The 16,646-nt window shown below is 37.2% G+C and overlaps 1 protein-coding gene across 1 annotated transcript; it reads left to right on the top strand.

The window, feature by feature from the left end:
• The first annotated feature begins 13,767 nt into the window (after window positions 1–13,767).
• LOC111466598 (peroxidase 60) lies at window positions 13,768–16,401 on the top strand. The gene is made up of 4 exons (XM_023111325.1): window positions 13,768–13,995; window positions 14,082–14,261; window positions 15,167–15,323; window positions 15,933–16,401. Exons 1-4 carry the CDS (start codon window positions 13,783–13,785, stop codon window positions 16,349–16,351), a joined length of 969 nt encoding a protein of 322 aa, XP_022967093.1. The 5' UTR covers window positions 13,768–13,782; the 3' UTR covers window positions 16,352–16,401.
• Window positions 16,402–16,646: the final 245 nt, after the last annotated feature.

Raw genomic sequence — 16,646 nt, 5'->3', positions numbered from 1 at the left:
TTTTTTTTTTTTTTTTTTTTTTACTGAATTTAAAGCCAAAAAATAATAATAGCTTTTTCTCTCTCTCATTTAAGTTTATGTTTTTTTTTTTTTTCAATCTCTAATTTAAGTTTATTTCCAACCAAACTATGATGCGTGAGTTAGTTTGACTAGATTGCGAACTAGGATGGAGCATCTCTAGAAGACGTGCGCTAAGGAATCATGGGAGACGATTTGAGGGTGAGACCCTGTGCTCCTGACCGAACCAAACGTGAAATGTTGAGTCAAGAATGCAAAACTGCCCTAGAGACTTAGATGACCCCATAACGGTCCTTGAAGAAATAAAAGTACCTTGTAGGCTAGTAAAAGTTGGTGTGACATTTGCTGAGCTTTCACTTCCCTTTCATTGAGCTAGAAACAAGGCTGGTTAGAGTTTGTGTGACCTGAGTGAGAGGTCTAACTAGGTTACTCTTCGCAGAGGATCCAACCTATGGGAGGCGTTGATTAGGTAGGTAATCAACAATGTTGGTTTGCTAGCAACCTCCCATGGATGACGAGGATAGCACTCACCATGTTGTCCCACTTGATTGTGAGATAGTTCTTAAGGTAGCGTCTCAAATCCGGCACTGAACATCATTGTATAATTTGAGTTACATCCGGTCTTTTGATGCCATAAAATTTAGGGGGTGATAGATTGGTATTAGAGCAGTCCGAAGTTTAGGTCCTATAGATATTAAGGGTAGTGAGTCGTTAATCTCACTGACTCAGCCCTCCGACACACACCATCGTAACTAGGTAAGTGGTTTGAATTTGAATGGTAGAAGCTTATAAATAAGAATTTTGCCTCTCTTGCCCAATTGTGATGTTTTGGATGTTATTATGATTTTTTTCTTTTTCTATTTGGGGTCTCTAGCGGTTTGGTTTTGAATTAGAATTTTACTATGTGATGACAGATAATGCCTTGCAGAGGAAGATGAGCCACTGCTGGTACCATGCGTGGATGGGTAAGAGGTATGCCCCGCAGGGACATTGTAGCTAGTAATTTTTCCGTTGACTATGCCACAACTCTGCATCTCTCTATTTTGATGAACCTACACCATCTCAAGGTCAAGCCTTCAGTGATTGGCCACACCCACTCCACCTCTTTCGGACAGAAGAAGAAAGCTGATAAACAGTCCTCTAGGAATGATAGGTGGGTACGAGGGCGTACAGGGCACCGCAGTCATCAGCCAACAAACTATAGACAATATGTTCTAGACAAGCATGATCTAAATATCCGATATACTGTCATAGGCAACACGCCTTGAAAAAATATGACAATGACATCCTCTCCCACTCAATTGGTTGATGTCTTTGTCAACCGACTCTTCACGAACTCAACGATGTAAGGTGAGGCTGACTGCAGGTCTCTCGATGCACTTCCAGATGATTTTAGTATTGAGAAAACTCTTCCAATTTGCAAGGAACGGCTGAAAACTACTACTTGGTTCTTTGACTCTTCGCATCTTTTCCTACTTTTTTTGCTAGGAAATTGTTCTTCTTTTCATGAGGTCATACCACTTCCTTATGCTTGATGTCCTCTTGGCTGAGATAGTAACGTTTCCAGTTGATGTGGACAACATAGCTAGTCCGCATCCATGGGAGCAATTGGATCCTATACGATGCCTTCCTGACCTTATAGATAACTTCGAATAGTTCATAGTATTTTCGCACTAGTCCTTGGTTATTGTTGCCTTGAAATCAGAGTTCGATCCAGCCTCAACTTGATCAAAACTTTCACTTTGTCTTGAAATTTTCATGGCAACACTTTTGACCGGTCCTTCTCCCATCTGTTTGGATGGTATTTCTAAGTGAACGTAAGTTTCTTTAGAGGTTTGTATATGTCTCACTCCTCCAGCAAAGGTGTTGGCTTGGTGTCTCTCCCACAACATTTGTGTGATCACTTCCTGTCAACAAGTCATTTAGTTGTTTATAGAGTTCAGCTAGCTCAGGTTGAGCCGTATGACATATGTGTGTGGCTGACAATCTTGCACCCGACATAACATCAATTTTGTGATCTATCTTCCCAAGTGGAGATTAATACTCCGTCTGACATTTTAGCTTTGTGTCTTTGTGTTTCTATTGTGGCAGCGAGGTTTTTGTTGGAGTGAGCTCACTCGAGCTCCCTCTTTAACCATGGAAATGATATCAAGCGTTAGTTCATCATCGATAACATCATCTTCACCCTTTTTGGCTAACAGGTGATAGTTTCAATGTTTGTCGGGTTGGACTCTGTTACTACTAAACATTTCGCTAGGTGCATAAGAATGACTTTGTGTTTAAGTAGGAAATTCATTCTTAATACGATGTCGAAGTCGTCCATCTTAACAATAACAAAATTAGTTTGTCCCATCCAAGTCCCAATCTTCATTCGTCTTGTATCTCGATGCCATAGGATGTTCAAGCATTTCATTTCAGTCTCTATCATTTAGTTGTGGTGGCTCCAGAGTCAACAATAGTGTTCTTGGCCACTCTGTGATTGATCCAAGCCTCAACATATATAAGATTGTGTTCTAAAGAGGAAATAAATACTGTAGGGTCCCCATACGAGGGGGATTTCCATGTTTTCGACTAGTCATATTTCAACTTTTGACATCTTGTACTCAACTTCAGATTTCATTCCAAATTTTGCTTGGATGGCATAGAATGTCGCATTTTGTGAGTACTTGATTTCTTGATGGCCCTCCTTACATATGAAGCAAGATGAGGGGCCTTAGCTTTGACTATGATTGTTCTAGATGTGAGGTCTAAGGTCTCTGCAATGGAGTTCTATCTCTTTATTGGGAGGATTCACATTTCTCTCATCTGCCTTCAAGTCTGGCACTTCCCCACTTTTGGAGGAGTTGGGTCGATAATTTTTTTTCCACCACTTGCGGACACCTAATTTTGTCTTATCTCTTGGGGTTGATCAATACTAAGATCAAACAGTCGTTCAGTTGTAGCATAGGCTATCTTTGTTTGTAGAACTTGATTTTCACCGATGGTTCAGTCTCTCAATAAAACTGAAGACCTTATTTTTCTTAGACATATCAAGAATATCTAACAAAAGCCCCTCAATAAAATGTTTAAGAGAGTTGGGGCATACTAGATGTTTGTCACAATTGCACACTTGTGGCAACAGAACAATAATTATGTGACACATGTTCTAACTTATCAACAAGACAGTCATGTGCATTCAGACATTGTAGACAATATTGTCATATGTTCTAGCCTCGAGTCATATTTGAGAGAAATATTTTAGAAAATTTGAGCGAAGAAATACGTTGAAAATAATTTTAGAGAGATTCTAAAACATCAAAAAATGAATTCGGTGTGATTTTGTTGTTTACTTTTGCATCAACTTTTAATGCCTTCACTTGTTTATCTCTCCAATCTTGAGGGTCACCTTGGAAAATGACCATTCTCAATTATAAGAAAGGAGAACCTCTAACCGAAGGCCAATGATTTAGGTAAATAAGGGTAATGTATGATTTCAAATTTTCACCTTCTTTATATATATATAGTTTATATATCTCTCTAAATTTATATAATTGATAGTTTTTTAAAAAGAAAAAGTAAAACCACCAAAAGTACTAAAAAAAAAAAAAATCACTATTTAGAGTCACTATCGTTATCATAACTTAATCATTTTGTGAAGAAATTCTAGTTGTAGTGGGTTGAGCGATCGATGGTACAGGTGGGTCGAGCATTACAGGTGGGCTTCAGGGATTTGTTCGTAGCTACAGGGCTTCGCACTAGTCGTGGGTCGAGGCTTGGGTTTGTCTTAATTTGAGTCAGGGTTTGTAATCACGGTTTACAAGAATTTGACCCGACCCGATGTACATTTTCTTCTCCACACGACTGTATGTGAATTGACCGAAACTTTTATCTCTCTTCTCAAGAGCTCCTCGCCGTCGACTTTTGATCCCTTTTTCCTTCTTCCTGTCTTTCCTCCCTCTCCCACGAATTCACGAAGTCATGGATGTGACTACCGTTCCAGACCCATGTTTCGTTTCACATTTCCAAAACACTACGATCGCGGGCTACCCCAAATATGAAGGGAATTAGCTCCAACAAGAATAAGCCGTTCATGAAAAACCCAAACGATTAAGAGGAAAGAAATGAAAGGATTAAGCAAGTCACACCCATACCCTAACAAGTAATCTGAAGTAAGGTCTTCAGAAAAGAAATGGAAAGGAAAAGTAAAGGAAAATGTGTCTTTCCAATTTCTAAGTAACTTTCTTGATTTTTAATTCCTTACCTAAAGTTAATTTTTAAAATTTATGATTTTTTTTAGAAAAACAATAATAAAATATTCCAAATATGGTAGGGAACTTTCTACGTTTCTAATTCCCTACTTACTTACGTTAGGGTCTTGAGGTTATTTGAAATCTTATCATAAATAGTAACCCTACAATTATGCACCCATTAACTTAAAACCTTGGGAATACTTGATCTAAGTCCTAGAGGTATACTTACTTGGTCTCGGTAAGGCGTCCCTCGAGCTGGATCATAGAGAAGCCTTTGGCTCTAATACCATTACTTTCATGGCTTCATTTTTGAGCTAGAACGACACATAGATTGCAACTAGAGTTGACTCGATAGTGTAAAAAGACGGCAGGGTTTTTACCAAAAAAAAAACAAATAATTTTAAACATAATTTATAATATCTTTACATCATATCAAAATAAAGTTCATAACAAAACATTTAAATCAAAACTATGTTGACAAGGATTCACGTCTCCAAGTTTCTCAAATTTGACTCCCTGAATTTGAATTAGTCAAGAGAACTAGGGCCACACCTCTGGTTGTCTTGTAAATTTCTACTCGCTCGGACTACTAGACATTCCATCCTAGGCTGCCGTCTAGCCAAACTGATACCCTCACCCTAGTCTTAATTTGTTTTATGTACCTACTCTCTACCGGGAGAATTACACATTTAATCACTTGAAGTTAATATATAGATATTCATGCATACAGTCACACGTATGTTTAATGGGGCAATAACATCCATCAAGCATCTGGAGGCCAACGATAACATCCATCAACCTTTCAGGCACATGAAGAAAAGTTCGCCAGTAGAAAAATCTAAACTAGTAAGTCTTGTTTTCAAATCTTTGCTTACGTTAATTTGGTAAAGTTTCATTATAATTCTTAAATATCGTTCAAAAGATTTATTTTGGATTGGAAAATACTTTTAAATAAACTAATACAAATAGAAATAAAATGAAAAACAATCGAAACGATGTCCTAAACTAATCTATATACTACTAAATGGAAATGCAATTAACCTATATTAACCTATGGTCTACTAAAAATTAAATTGTAAACTATCCAAGCATATATCACCGTCAACCTTACAGAAGTGAGTTTTCTTTACTTGAAAAATAGAGTAGCACTTGGCTTTAATATTTTAAGAAATACTCATTAAGCGACCCCCTATTCGGGTTAAAATACAAAGGCACGTAGTTACTTGCATGGGACCTATCATAACAGTTTATTTTTCTACGGTGGCTATCCTAACGGGCAACTTGGATGTGTAATTAATTTCTCTACACACGGCCCACACATGTGAGTATGGACCAACCAGTCGGTTCACACACCTCCTGGGCTCATTTCTAGTCAGACGAGCATTCTTTAGGAGTTGTTGATGCTAGACACCTGTTAGGAGTAGCGACCGTCCTAACTACACGATGTCAAACATAATGATCGTTCCCCTACCTATTAGCATACACATCCGGACTACCGTAAAGGAATGGGGTTACCTCCGATGCATGAGGTCTCAATATCTTTCCATTTTAATTATCCTTAATACAACCCCACTAGCGTCTTCTTCATATCATAACATTTTTCAAATCATATCTCATAACTTTTATCATATCATTTATCATAACTTTCATGCGTATGTCGGGGTTGAATTTCATGTTAGTTGTCATTTCTCATGTCAATCATATCATTCATCAAACATATAACTCATATCATATCGTTTTTATGCTTTCAGACACAACAATCCATATCATGCACATATCATATCATATATCATAACAGTTACATAATATATCCCAAAAACGTTTTCAACAAATCATATCATAGCATATCACATCATAAAGCATATCAATTTATCAAATGCAGCATAACAATCACATTGCATAGTATTTTCGTACTATTTCATAATGGCATACATATATGATCTATGACACCAAAACACGAGCACGTGTCATCATATACCATACTCTTTTGTGATTTTTCCTCCATTTCTCTCCCCTCAATTCTCATGGCATATTTTATAGTGTCTGGACAGTTGTGGCTTGATTTTGATGTACTTTCTAACCTCACGATGTCACCAGTCTGCCTAAGTGTTTAAGGATGTGGATTCGTTCGGTTTTCTCAACTTTCCCAACTCTCGGATCCCGCTGATGAATTTACGATGTGTCTCTCTCTCTCTCTTCCCTAAACTCTTTCTATCGCTTGTTTGTCCTATTTTTCCATGTAGGTAGGCTCTGGGGTTTTTGGTAGGAGGTTGGGGTCATGTGGGTGTCGGGTTTCTCTGGTTGGACTCGTCGTGGTTGTTGTTTCGGGTTCCTCTCTCTCTCTCTCTCTCTTTAATTTTCTCTAGAGCATCTGGCACGAGATGGGGAGAAGTGTGGAGTTATTTTTGGAGAGTCGTAAGGATCAGGAAGGCATGTCCGAGAATTCTGGAATCTCATTTGAATTCTCACAGGTTTTCTGGCGACCGAGCCAAATGTATGTATATATATATATATATATATATATATATATATATTTATTTCTGTATCGTTACAAGATCGTTCAACAACACTAGGGCCTCACCCTTTAATTGTTTCTAACAAAACTTCTGTGTTCAAACTACTCTATGCATTCCATCCTTGGTTACCAGGCAAAAAGATACACACTCAGGTCTTAATTTGTTTCGTCTACTTATTTTCTAGGGAAAGAATCACATATTCACTTGAAATTAATATACATATAATCTTGCTTATAGTAACATGTATGTTCGATAGGGAGATAACATCAATCAAGCGCATGAGTTAACTTAACTGAGAGGTTTTCAACATTTCTTTCCTCCCGTGATTTTGTGCACAATCTTCTTCTTAACATAGAGGGAGAGAATGAGTGTTTGAGGTGCACCATGGACGAACCCATGATGTTAATAACAAGAAGAGTGATATTGAAAAAGGTGGTGGAAGATGGAAGGATGCACTACTCGTAGTCGAAGAAACGCCAGAGAATGCGATAGGGGATAACTTGAAATCGGGCAGATGTTTAAAACTCTAAATACCTGAATATCGGGTGAAATTGATCGAGTTACACAATTTTGATTGACATGCTTCTAGAAATATTTTTTACCTTATAGGAGGCATTGAAAGTAAGTATGACTCCTCCCAGCTCAATTTAAATTATTTTGAGATAGAACTTTAATTTATTTGATAATTTAGGTATGTTTAGTTGGTTATTATGTCTTAATGCGATGTAGTGAGTCCACCTCGGTTGAAATGAACTTTGAAGGACGACTGTCTCCACCTGGATGAATTCTATTATGTATGATATTGCGTGTCTCGTGGCTCTGACGAGTGTCATATATATGAATGATATATGATGCTATGTTATGTTATGTGATACTATGCTATGTTATGTTATGCTATGTTATACCATGTTAAGCTATGTGATGCCATGTTATGTCATGTTAAAATATGTTATGTCGTGTCTTGCCATATTATGATATGTTATCATAAGACTATGACATGTTGTATAGTTATGAAATTGATAATCTATGATTTATAAGCCTTTTTAGACCATGCCATAAAAGCTATGCTATGTACTACAAAATGTTTGAGAATTATTAAGCACAATTCACAGACTTATGTCATACATAAATGGATGTTTGTCTTGCATCATACATTATGTCATGATAATAAACTATGTGAATCTCATGCATAATTGTGTGATACGTGCATTGGTCACTTACGTTGTTTGCTTAAGTTGAAGCTACTACGACTCTTTGATGCTAGCTTAGCATTGCTCTCTAAAATTCAATTATGCCTAAGGAGTTCAATAATCACTCATTAGAACGATGGAAATTGACTCAACTAGTTAAGCCTAAAATAATTTAATCTTACTCCTAAGAATTTAAACTAGTTAAATCTAATTTTGCATAAAGTAATTTAAATTTACTCCTAATAATTTAAATTAATTAAACTTAATTTTGCTAATAATTTAAACTGGCTTATGCATAAATACTTTACATTTAACTCTAAAAATTTAAATTAGCTAAAATGGAGTTACACTAACTTTAAACTCTTCTAAAAAAATTGAAACTAGGAGAAAAGGTCAGAACGTATCACACAGAAGCCAAATCAGCCTAAATGCTGGTCTTGAGCCATCAAAAAGTGTAATATCCGATTACCTCGACCGTTCAAGTGGGATGCTAAAATGGAGCAAGGGACCTCCCTTTTGGAGAAATTAAATAAATACAAGCTAACACTAAAATTAAATAAAAAATAATATCCAAAAGGAAACATGGAAAAATTGGTTTGGGATATAGTTTACGGAAGAAAAAAAAAACAAAACTCAAATACAAAAATGAACTGATGCTCTGGAACGACCCTTCCGTGACTGTACAGCTCTCAGACGCTCATCCACCTCAACCAACATCTTGTGAGACCCTAAACATAAAAAAGGAAAAAGGGTGAATATACAAATATACTATGAAACCAACCTATTTGTAGGCTCTTATCTTAGCCTTGATCTAGAAAAAGACCTCAAACTTAACCTTGGGCTCGAGGGGTATTATTCTTCTTGTGTATAGTCTTAGGTAGCTAGCTTAACCTACACAGCAGTAACCGATATCTGAAGTTAACGTGCAAACTTAACGATTTCTCTTTAAGTTGGCATGGTGAGTGCTAGCCTACTCATCATCCAAAGGTGGTAGTTGGTAAACCCATCCAACAACTACAAACTCGTCCTTAAAAATAATTAATTTTCTCCTATCATATAAAGGATCTTAGAGTTTTTTTTTTTTTTTTTTGAGGTTTTAGAGCTTGATTTTCAAACGGGTGCAAAAGGAAAGAATGCTCAGGACACCTCAAAGAGCATAGAAAAGAATAATTAAATAGAAAATTTGGTTCAAAGTCAACGGGAAAAAGGTAATTTTGCCCCTACAAACTACTTTGAGGGGGCCTGGATAGACCATCAAGGAAAAGAAAAAAAAAACGAAATGAGAAAAAGAGAAAGAACTACGGTTTTAAGAAGAAGAATTAGAAGAGAGGAAAATGTTAAATTTCGCACATGGAGCATCGATTGGCCAAAGATTTCTCTCTAGAACTACTCAGAGAAACAAGGAGAAGAGTTCTGGGTTTTTTTCCGAGATGATTTCACGAGCCTTTTCGGCAACTGGATTTTTCTTTTTTTTCTTTTTGTAAATGTTACAAATACCGTTTGAATTTCAGGTTGAGTTTTTTCCTAGACTACAATGTTTTGGTGCAAGTTTAGTAGCAATCTTGGACATCTTTGTTCGAGGTGTTTTCGTCGGATAATGTAGTTTGGCTTCAAGAACGATACCAACTATTGGCACTGCATTTGGGATATTGATGAGAAGAGTTTTGCTTTTTATAATAGTAAAACAAAGTTATTCGATCTCATTCATTCATGTAGTTCTTAGACCAAACCATAACATTTCCTCCACTCTACCTAATATCTTTTCTTTTCTTTAGAAGTTGTGTGCTTACTACAATACTTACTCTAAGTTTGGGGAGGTGTGTAATTCCTTGCTAAATAAAGCTTAACCCTCTTAATATCCTTTCAATGTTTTTAGTTTGTCTTGTTGTTTACTTTTGCATCAACTTCTAACGTTTTCACTTGTTTTGCAATGCAATATCTACATTCTCAATGGAAAGCGACGATTCTTAATTATCAAGACGTACCTTTACTGGCCCATTGCAAATCGAAAAACGACGATTTAGGTAAATAAGGGTATTGCACTATCACAAATATTAAAGGGATCATATTAAATTGACAACTAGTCACATCCACCATGGACAACATATCCTGAACAAGCATGATTGTGACACACGGAAACTTTGAGTGATCCCGCCCTATTCCTTGGTTTGAGCTTCATCTTGGTCGGGTTTTTGCCAATTTTCCAAAGCAAGACACAAGTCATCCCGCCTATGTTCAAGCCAACCTCAACGTATTTTTCCTACATTTTTTATATGGCTGGTGCATGTCCTTACGTTGTGTTCGAAACGAAAATGAATAGGATTTTGAAAATTTTCATATCTTTTTCTACAAAATTCGATTCTTTCACCCATGTTGCACAGTTTCGATTAAGAATCATAGTGAAAAAATGTATATGTAATCAAAATCGTGGCAGAATTATGAAATTTATCGTTCTTGGACCTTAATTGGAACTCGACTTCCAATCGTTTTCTCTCCAATACTTCCTTACAAAACTTGATTAAAACAGTCTCCTTCACGCGTTATAAACAATTTTCACAAGCTATAACTCAAGATCTACACATCTAAGAAGAAAAAAACGAAAATTAAAAAATTAGAATACGTATCTTCTATTTTCCCTCATTTCTTAGCTGATTCCAATGATTCAAAAGTTGAAACCTACTATTTTGGACGTGGTGAGCAACTTTTATGAAGGACTTCCCAACGGTAGATATGAGAATGGAAAGACAAACAAAAGTTCTTATGAGGTGTGTGCATTCTAAAAGTTTCAAAATGATAAGCCGGTTGTTTAGCCAGATCTCGAGTTCGGTCATGATCTATTAGGAGTTGGTTCCAACATTAGTTAAAAAAAAATTTTAAGACCAATCTTCATATACTTCGAAAAACGTTTGTGAAATTTCATTATGGTAAGTTGAACCTAAGGAATGGTTTAAATAAATCTACTCTTGAACACCTACAAACTTAATTGAATAAATTGTTTGATGTATGAATGTCACGTACCTCAACTTTACTCTTTCTCAAAAAAATACTTCTAAATTTTCAAAAATTTTAATAATAACCTTAAACTTAAAAAATAAATGAATAAATAAAACTTAAACTTTATTTTTTTTTAAAAAAAAAAATACCCTTTCATTAATACCTTTAAACTTAAATAATAAAAAATTAAAAAAAAAACTTCAAAACTTAGTTTAAAAACTTCAAAAATATTTTTTTAACCTTTTAAAAAACTTCAAAAATATCCTTCCAGTTAGTATCACGTTTCAAGTTAATCATGAACTTTCAAAAGTAACATTAAAAAGTATAGAGGTGGGGACGCGAGACCTTCATGTATGCGAGGCAGCCGAACACTCGAAGATGATGTATCACTGGCTTCTTGTTGTACCAGGCCTCGTGTGGCGTCTTCCTATCGAGGCTTCGCGTTGGCGACCGATTGAGGAGGTAGACGGTTGTCATTACCGTCTCTCCCAAGAACCTCCCAGGCATCCCAGCCATCATCAGCAATGACCTTGTTGTCTCGACGATGGTCTGATTTTGGCGCTTCACCATCCCGTTCTGTTGGGGGAGTAGGGCACCGTTAGGTGCCGCTGCATGCCGAGCTTGTCGCAGTACTTACCGAAACTCATTGAGGCGAATTCTCCGCCTCAGTCTGTGCGCAACTCTCGCATCTTCTTCCCGCATTCGGCCTCCACTCGAGCTTGAATGCGCTTAATCACCTCTGTCATCTCACTTTTTTGCTTGCAGTAGGATCAGCCACATGAAGTGGCTTTTGTCATCGACCAGCAGGAGGAAGAGAGTCTTGCCGCCTGGGGTCGCCAGCTTGATGAGCCCACAGATATCATCGTGCACGAGCTCCAATGGCTCACCGGCGCGGTAGGATGCCTGAGACGGAAAGGGGGTGCGCCTCTGCTTGCCGATGAGGCACTCGTCGCACATCTTGTTCACACCTTTGATTGCTTGTAAACCGTACACCATCTCCTCCTTGTGTAGTTTTTATACGGTAGCAAAGTTTAGATGCCCTTACCTTGCGTGCCACCTCCAAGCTACTTCTTCGGTCCTTGGTGAGAGGCTGACCGGTTGCTCTATCTCCAACTCCAGGATGTAAAGGCGATTTTCCATGCGTCGAACTTGCGTGAGCAGCCATCGTCTATCATCTCGGATCTTGAGTAGCCCGCGCTCGATGAAAATGTGGCAACCGGCCTCATCGAGTTGACCTAGGCTCACAAGGTTAGCCTTGAGCCTCGGGATGAAGTAGACGCCGGTTAGCTTGCGGTGCTCGCCTCTCTTGCCGACGAATAGGATGGTGTCGCACCCTTCGATCTTGACGACGAAGCTGTCGCCAAACTCCACCGTTCTGCGAATCCCTGAGTCGAGCTCAGAGAACGTAGACCTTGCCCCGGTCATATGGTTTTTTGCCTTCGTTTCGAGGACCCATCGACAGTTCTCGTGCTGCTTGCACCTCTCATCGATCTGAGCGAACACCCGCTCCCCTCCTTCAGCTAAATCATCTCCCCAACCGGTGCCTTTGTTACGCCCAGCTGGAGCTCTTCCTTGGGTTTAACGCTCACTAGAGCAGTTACGTCATCGTCAATTACCTCCGTGGATTTGAAATCGAAATTGGGACGTTGGACAAGATCGATGCGCTCACCATGAAAAGAGCGACTCTTTCTCCTCAGATTGAGCCACATGGGCCTTCTCCTTGTTCCTAAGCTTGCTCCAACAATTCTTGTTCAGGTGGCCTTTCTTCCCGTAATTCGAGCATTGGATCGGTCTGCCATCAGTGGACTCCTTTTTTTGATCCCCTTTTTTCCCACGCGTGTGCCCCCAAGATTTTCATGATTTCTTACCGTCTTTGCCGCTGGAGGACTCGTTACCCTCGCTAGAATTGTTGCGGAGCTTTAGGCATGCAAGAAGTAGATGACCCTACTTGTCGACAGCTAAAGAGGCATTCTTCTTCCTCTACTCGACGTTGCGCAATCTTCCAGTCACCTCTTCCACCGTTAGGTCGTTCACGTCAAGTAAAGTCTCGATCAAAATCACAACTTGCTCGAGGTAATCTGGGACAACCTGCAGTATCTTCGTCACGATTTCTTAGGGTTTTTTTTTTTTTAATAAATTAATAAAAATACATCACAAAAATATTCCTAAATTTTTAAATCCTTTAAAAAAAATAACTTTAAACTTATAAAAGATATTAAAAAGTAAGGAGTTTTTATAAAGGTAAATTGTGTTAACTATTTTTAAAATTTTATAAGTATTTTTTAAACCTAGTACAAATATTTAAAATTATTAATAAAATTTTTTAAAATTGAAAGAATATTTTTAAAGTTGTAAACTTTCCATTTTTTAGACCCAAAGTATAAAATATGATATTTTTTTAATTTAATAAATTCTTTTAGGGAAAGCTTTTAAAAGATCATCCAACTAAAATATTGCTTCTTCATCAACGACATCACGTTTTTGTATAGTTTTCAATAATAATGGATTTCAAAAAAAAAAGAAAATGCAACTTGATATTAGAATATTCATAACACTTGAAAATTTGATCAAACTCTCTTCACCGACTATTCCAATCATACATTGATTCTTCCAAATTGAATCTAAACAGATATACAATATGTATACTCCTGATCTCCTTTCAGATTTTCCCCAATCTTCTCAAATAAACAATCCATGATCCAGTTGCACGTCTTGGGATCGAGCTAAAATATTGTAATCGTGCGCCCCATTTTCACCCAATTATAAACACTTTCTTCCCTTTATAAATACCCATCTCCAAGAACCATGCATGCCAATGCAATTCATTGCATAACAATGTCAACAAAGGGCATTGCCTTAGGCCTCATACTGTTCTTCAGCTTCGCATCGCTTAGCTTTGGAGCTCTTCAAGTGGGGTTTTACAAAGGAAAATGTGGGTTTAGAGATGTTGAATCCATTGTTGCCGGCGTTGTTGCCGACGCTGTTGAAAATGATGGCACTCTTGTTGCTGCTCTTCTTCGCTTGCAGTTTCATGATTGCTTTGTGTCTGTAAGTTGTCTCTTATGGTTTGTGTGTTTGTGAATTGTTGTTGTTGTTGTGGTTGGTGTTTGAATGTTTGTGTTTGAATTTTGAAGGGATGCGACGCTTCCCTACTCCTCGATGGGAGCGATACCGAGAAGCTTGCTCCGCCGAATTTGAGCGTTAGAGGGTATGATTTGATTGATGATGTTAAGATTTTTGTGGAGAGCGTTTGTCCTGGCGTTGTCTCGTGTGCTGATATTATAGCTATGGCTACAAGAGATGCAGTTCATTTGGTTTGCATGCTTCTTTCTCTTTTCATTCTTTACGTGCATTTTTGTGAGATCCTACCTCGGATAGAGAGGGGAACGAATCATTCCTTATAAGGGTGTCGAAACCTCTTCCTAATATATGCATTTTACGGGCTAAAACGGATAATATCCCCTAGCTTTTTTCTTTTTTCACTCTCTGCGAGTATGTGATCCCACTTTGATTGGAGAGTGGAACGAAGCATTTCTTATAAGGGTGTTGAAATCTCATCCTAACAGACGTGTTTTACAGGCTAAAACGGATAATATCTGCTAGTTTCTTTCTCTTTTCACTCTCTATGAGTATGTGAGATCTCACGTTGATGGGAGAGGAGAACGAAGTATTTCTTATAAAGGTGTCAAAACCTCTTCCTAACAGACACGTTTTACTGGCTAAAACGGATAATATCTGCTAGCTTCTTTCTCTTTTCACTCTCTATGAGCATGGGATTGGAGAGGGAAACGAACCATTTCTTATGGATGTCAAAACGTCATCCTAACAAATGCGTTTTACGAGCTAAAATATATAATATATGCTAGCTTCTTTCTCTTTTCACTCTCTACGAGCATATGAGATCCCAGTCGATTGGAGAGGGGAACGAAACATTCCTTATAAGGGTGTCAACACCTCTCCTAACAGATACGTTTTACGGGTTAAAACGGATAATTTCTACTAGCGGTGAGCTTGAGCGGTTATAATATTCAAACACATTGTAAATTGGTTACTATTTAAGGATATTTAGTAATAAATTATAGTTTACCATATATATTATATTTGATATTCCATTTATTACTATTTTCATATCCTTGTAATTCATTTGATTATAAATGATAACTTTCACACCATTTAGGTGTGGTGGATTAATCAAACATTCACACTATGCTATTTGCAGGCTGGAGGAGCACGATACCGTGTTGAAACTGGACGGAGAGACGGGTTCAAACCGGCGAAAAATGTGGATCTTCCGGGACCTTCAATATCAGTTCCAGACTCCATTGAAGCCTTCTCTAGAAGGAACCTTACTGCTACAGATATGGTTTATCTTCTTGGTGGGTATCCTGATACTTAATATTTAATATTTAGCCAACTTATAACCTAAATATTATGCGTTCGTGGGTTGGGTTGGGTTTAGTCGGATCGGTTCCAATTGATACAAGACCAAACCTAATTATAAACTTTGACAACTTTTATTGAATCAACACAACCTAATCTAACCATAAATTTTTTGGGTTGGGTTGTTCGAGTTTTTAAAGTCGTTTAGTAAAAAAAAAATTATTAAAAATAAAACATTATTTTGTAAAATATTTATTTATTTATTTATTTATTTAAGATCTATAACTCCAAAGAAAAAATGAAATTAAATAAAAATATGTATATGCAAGTGTAATTGTATCAAAAATGTATATTTTAAAATTAATAATAATTTCTGAGTAATTTATGAACCGAAATTTTTATTTATTTATTTTCATTTACTTGAGCCCATCTCCCAAATAAATTTATAACTAAATTAACTAGAATAAGATTGATCTAATTTTTCGATTACAAAAAATAATAAATAAAAAATAAATAAAAAATATTGAAAACAAACTAAAAACAAAGGGATTCTTAAAAAAACAACTTAGAGTTTCTGATGATTTGTGTCCCCAAAACACAAACAGGCGGCCATACTGTTGGTGTATCACAATGCTTATTCTTCAAGGATCGCCTCTATAACTACAAGAACACAGGGAGACCCGACCCGACCATCGATCGGTGGTTTCTCAACGACCTAAGAGACCAATGTCCTGAAGATTCTAACGTCGACAACGTCGTATTTCTCGACCAAACCAGTATGAGTTCTTTCGTGGTTGACAAGTCATTTCACAAGCAAATATGGCAACGAAGAGGCATACTGGAAATCGATCAACAACTTGCTTTGCATCCGTTAACGAAGGATTTGGTGACGAGGGTGGCGTTCGGATTCGACTTCGCTTCCAAATTTGGAGATGCCATGATCAAGATGGGAAGATTTGGAGTTCTCACTGGGTCTGATGGGGAGATTAGAAGAACATGTGAGGCTGTTAATTCAGCATGGTGATGATCACCTTTTCCCTAGTAAGTTTCTATTTTTTCATGTGATCATTTTTTTTTTTGTGTGTGAGTTTAGTTTGTATACTCTTAAAATTTTCAATTTCCTTAATTTCATTCCTAATCATTTTTGTAATTTATGTTGAATAATAAAATTGGAAAACTTAAGCTAATCCAATCAAATTACGTTGCTCTATCGACCTATCGTGGTCGGACTTGAAGCTTATTTAGCTATCACTTTCTTTGGCGAGATCTTCCAGCCTTTTCACAATTATAGTTCACTATGCCCTTTATCTCGTAAACTC

Source organism: Cucurbita maxima, unplaced genomic scaffold (assembly GCF_002738345.1).
Source record: "Cucurbita maxima cultivar Rimu unplaced genomic scaffold, Cmax_1.0 Cma_Scf00031, whole genome shotgun sequence".
In the NCBI taxonomy this organism is placed as follows: Eukaryota; Viridiplantae; Streptophyta; class Magnoliopsida; order Cucurbitales; family Cucurbitaceae; genus Cucurbita; species Cucurbita maxima.
This window is presented reverse-complemented; position numbering and strand designations above follow the sequence as displayed.

Coding starts and splice junctions, on each gene's coding strand:
- LOC111466598 (XM_023111325.1), top strand. CDS start 13,783: ATGTCAACAAAGGGCATTGCCTTAGGCCTCATACTGTTCTTCAGCTTC. Junction 13,996..14,081: donor TTCATGATTGCTTTGTGTCT/GTAAGTTGTCTC, acceptor TGAATTTTGAAG/GGATGCGACGCTTCCCTACT. Junction 15,324..15,932: donor AGATATGGTTTATCTTCTTG/GTGGGTATCCTG, acceptor AAACACAAACAG/GCGGCCATACTGTTGGTGTA.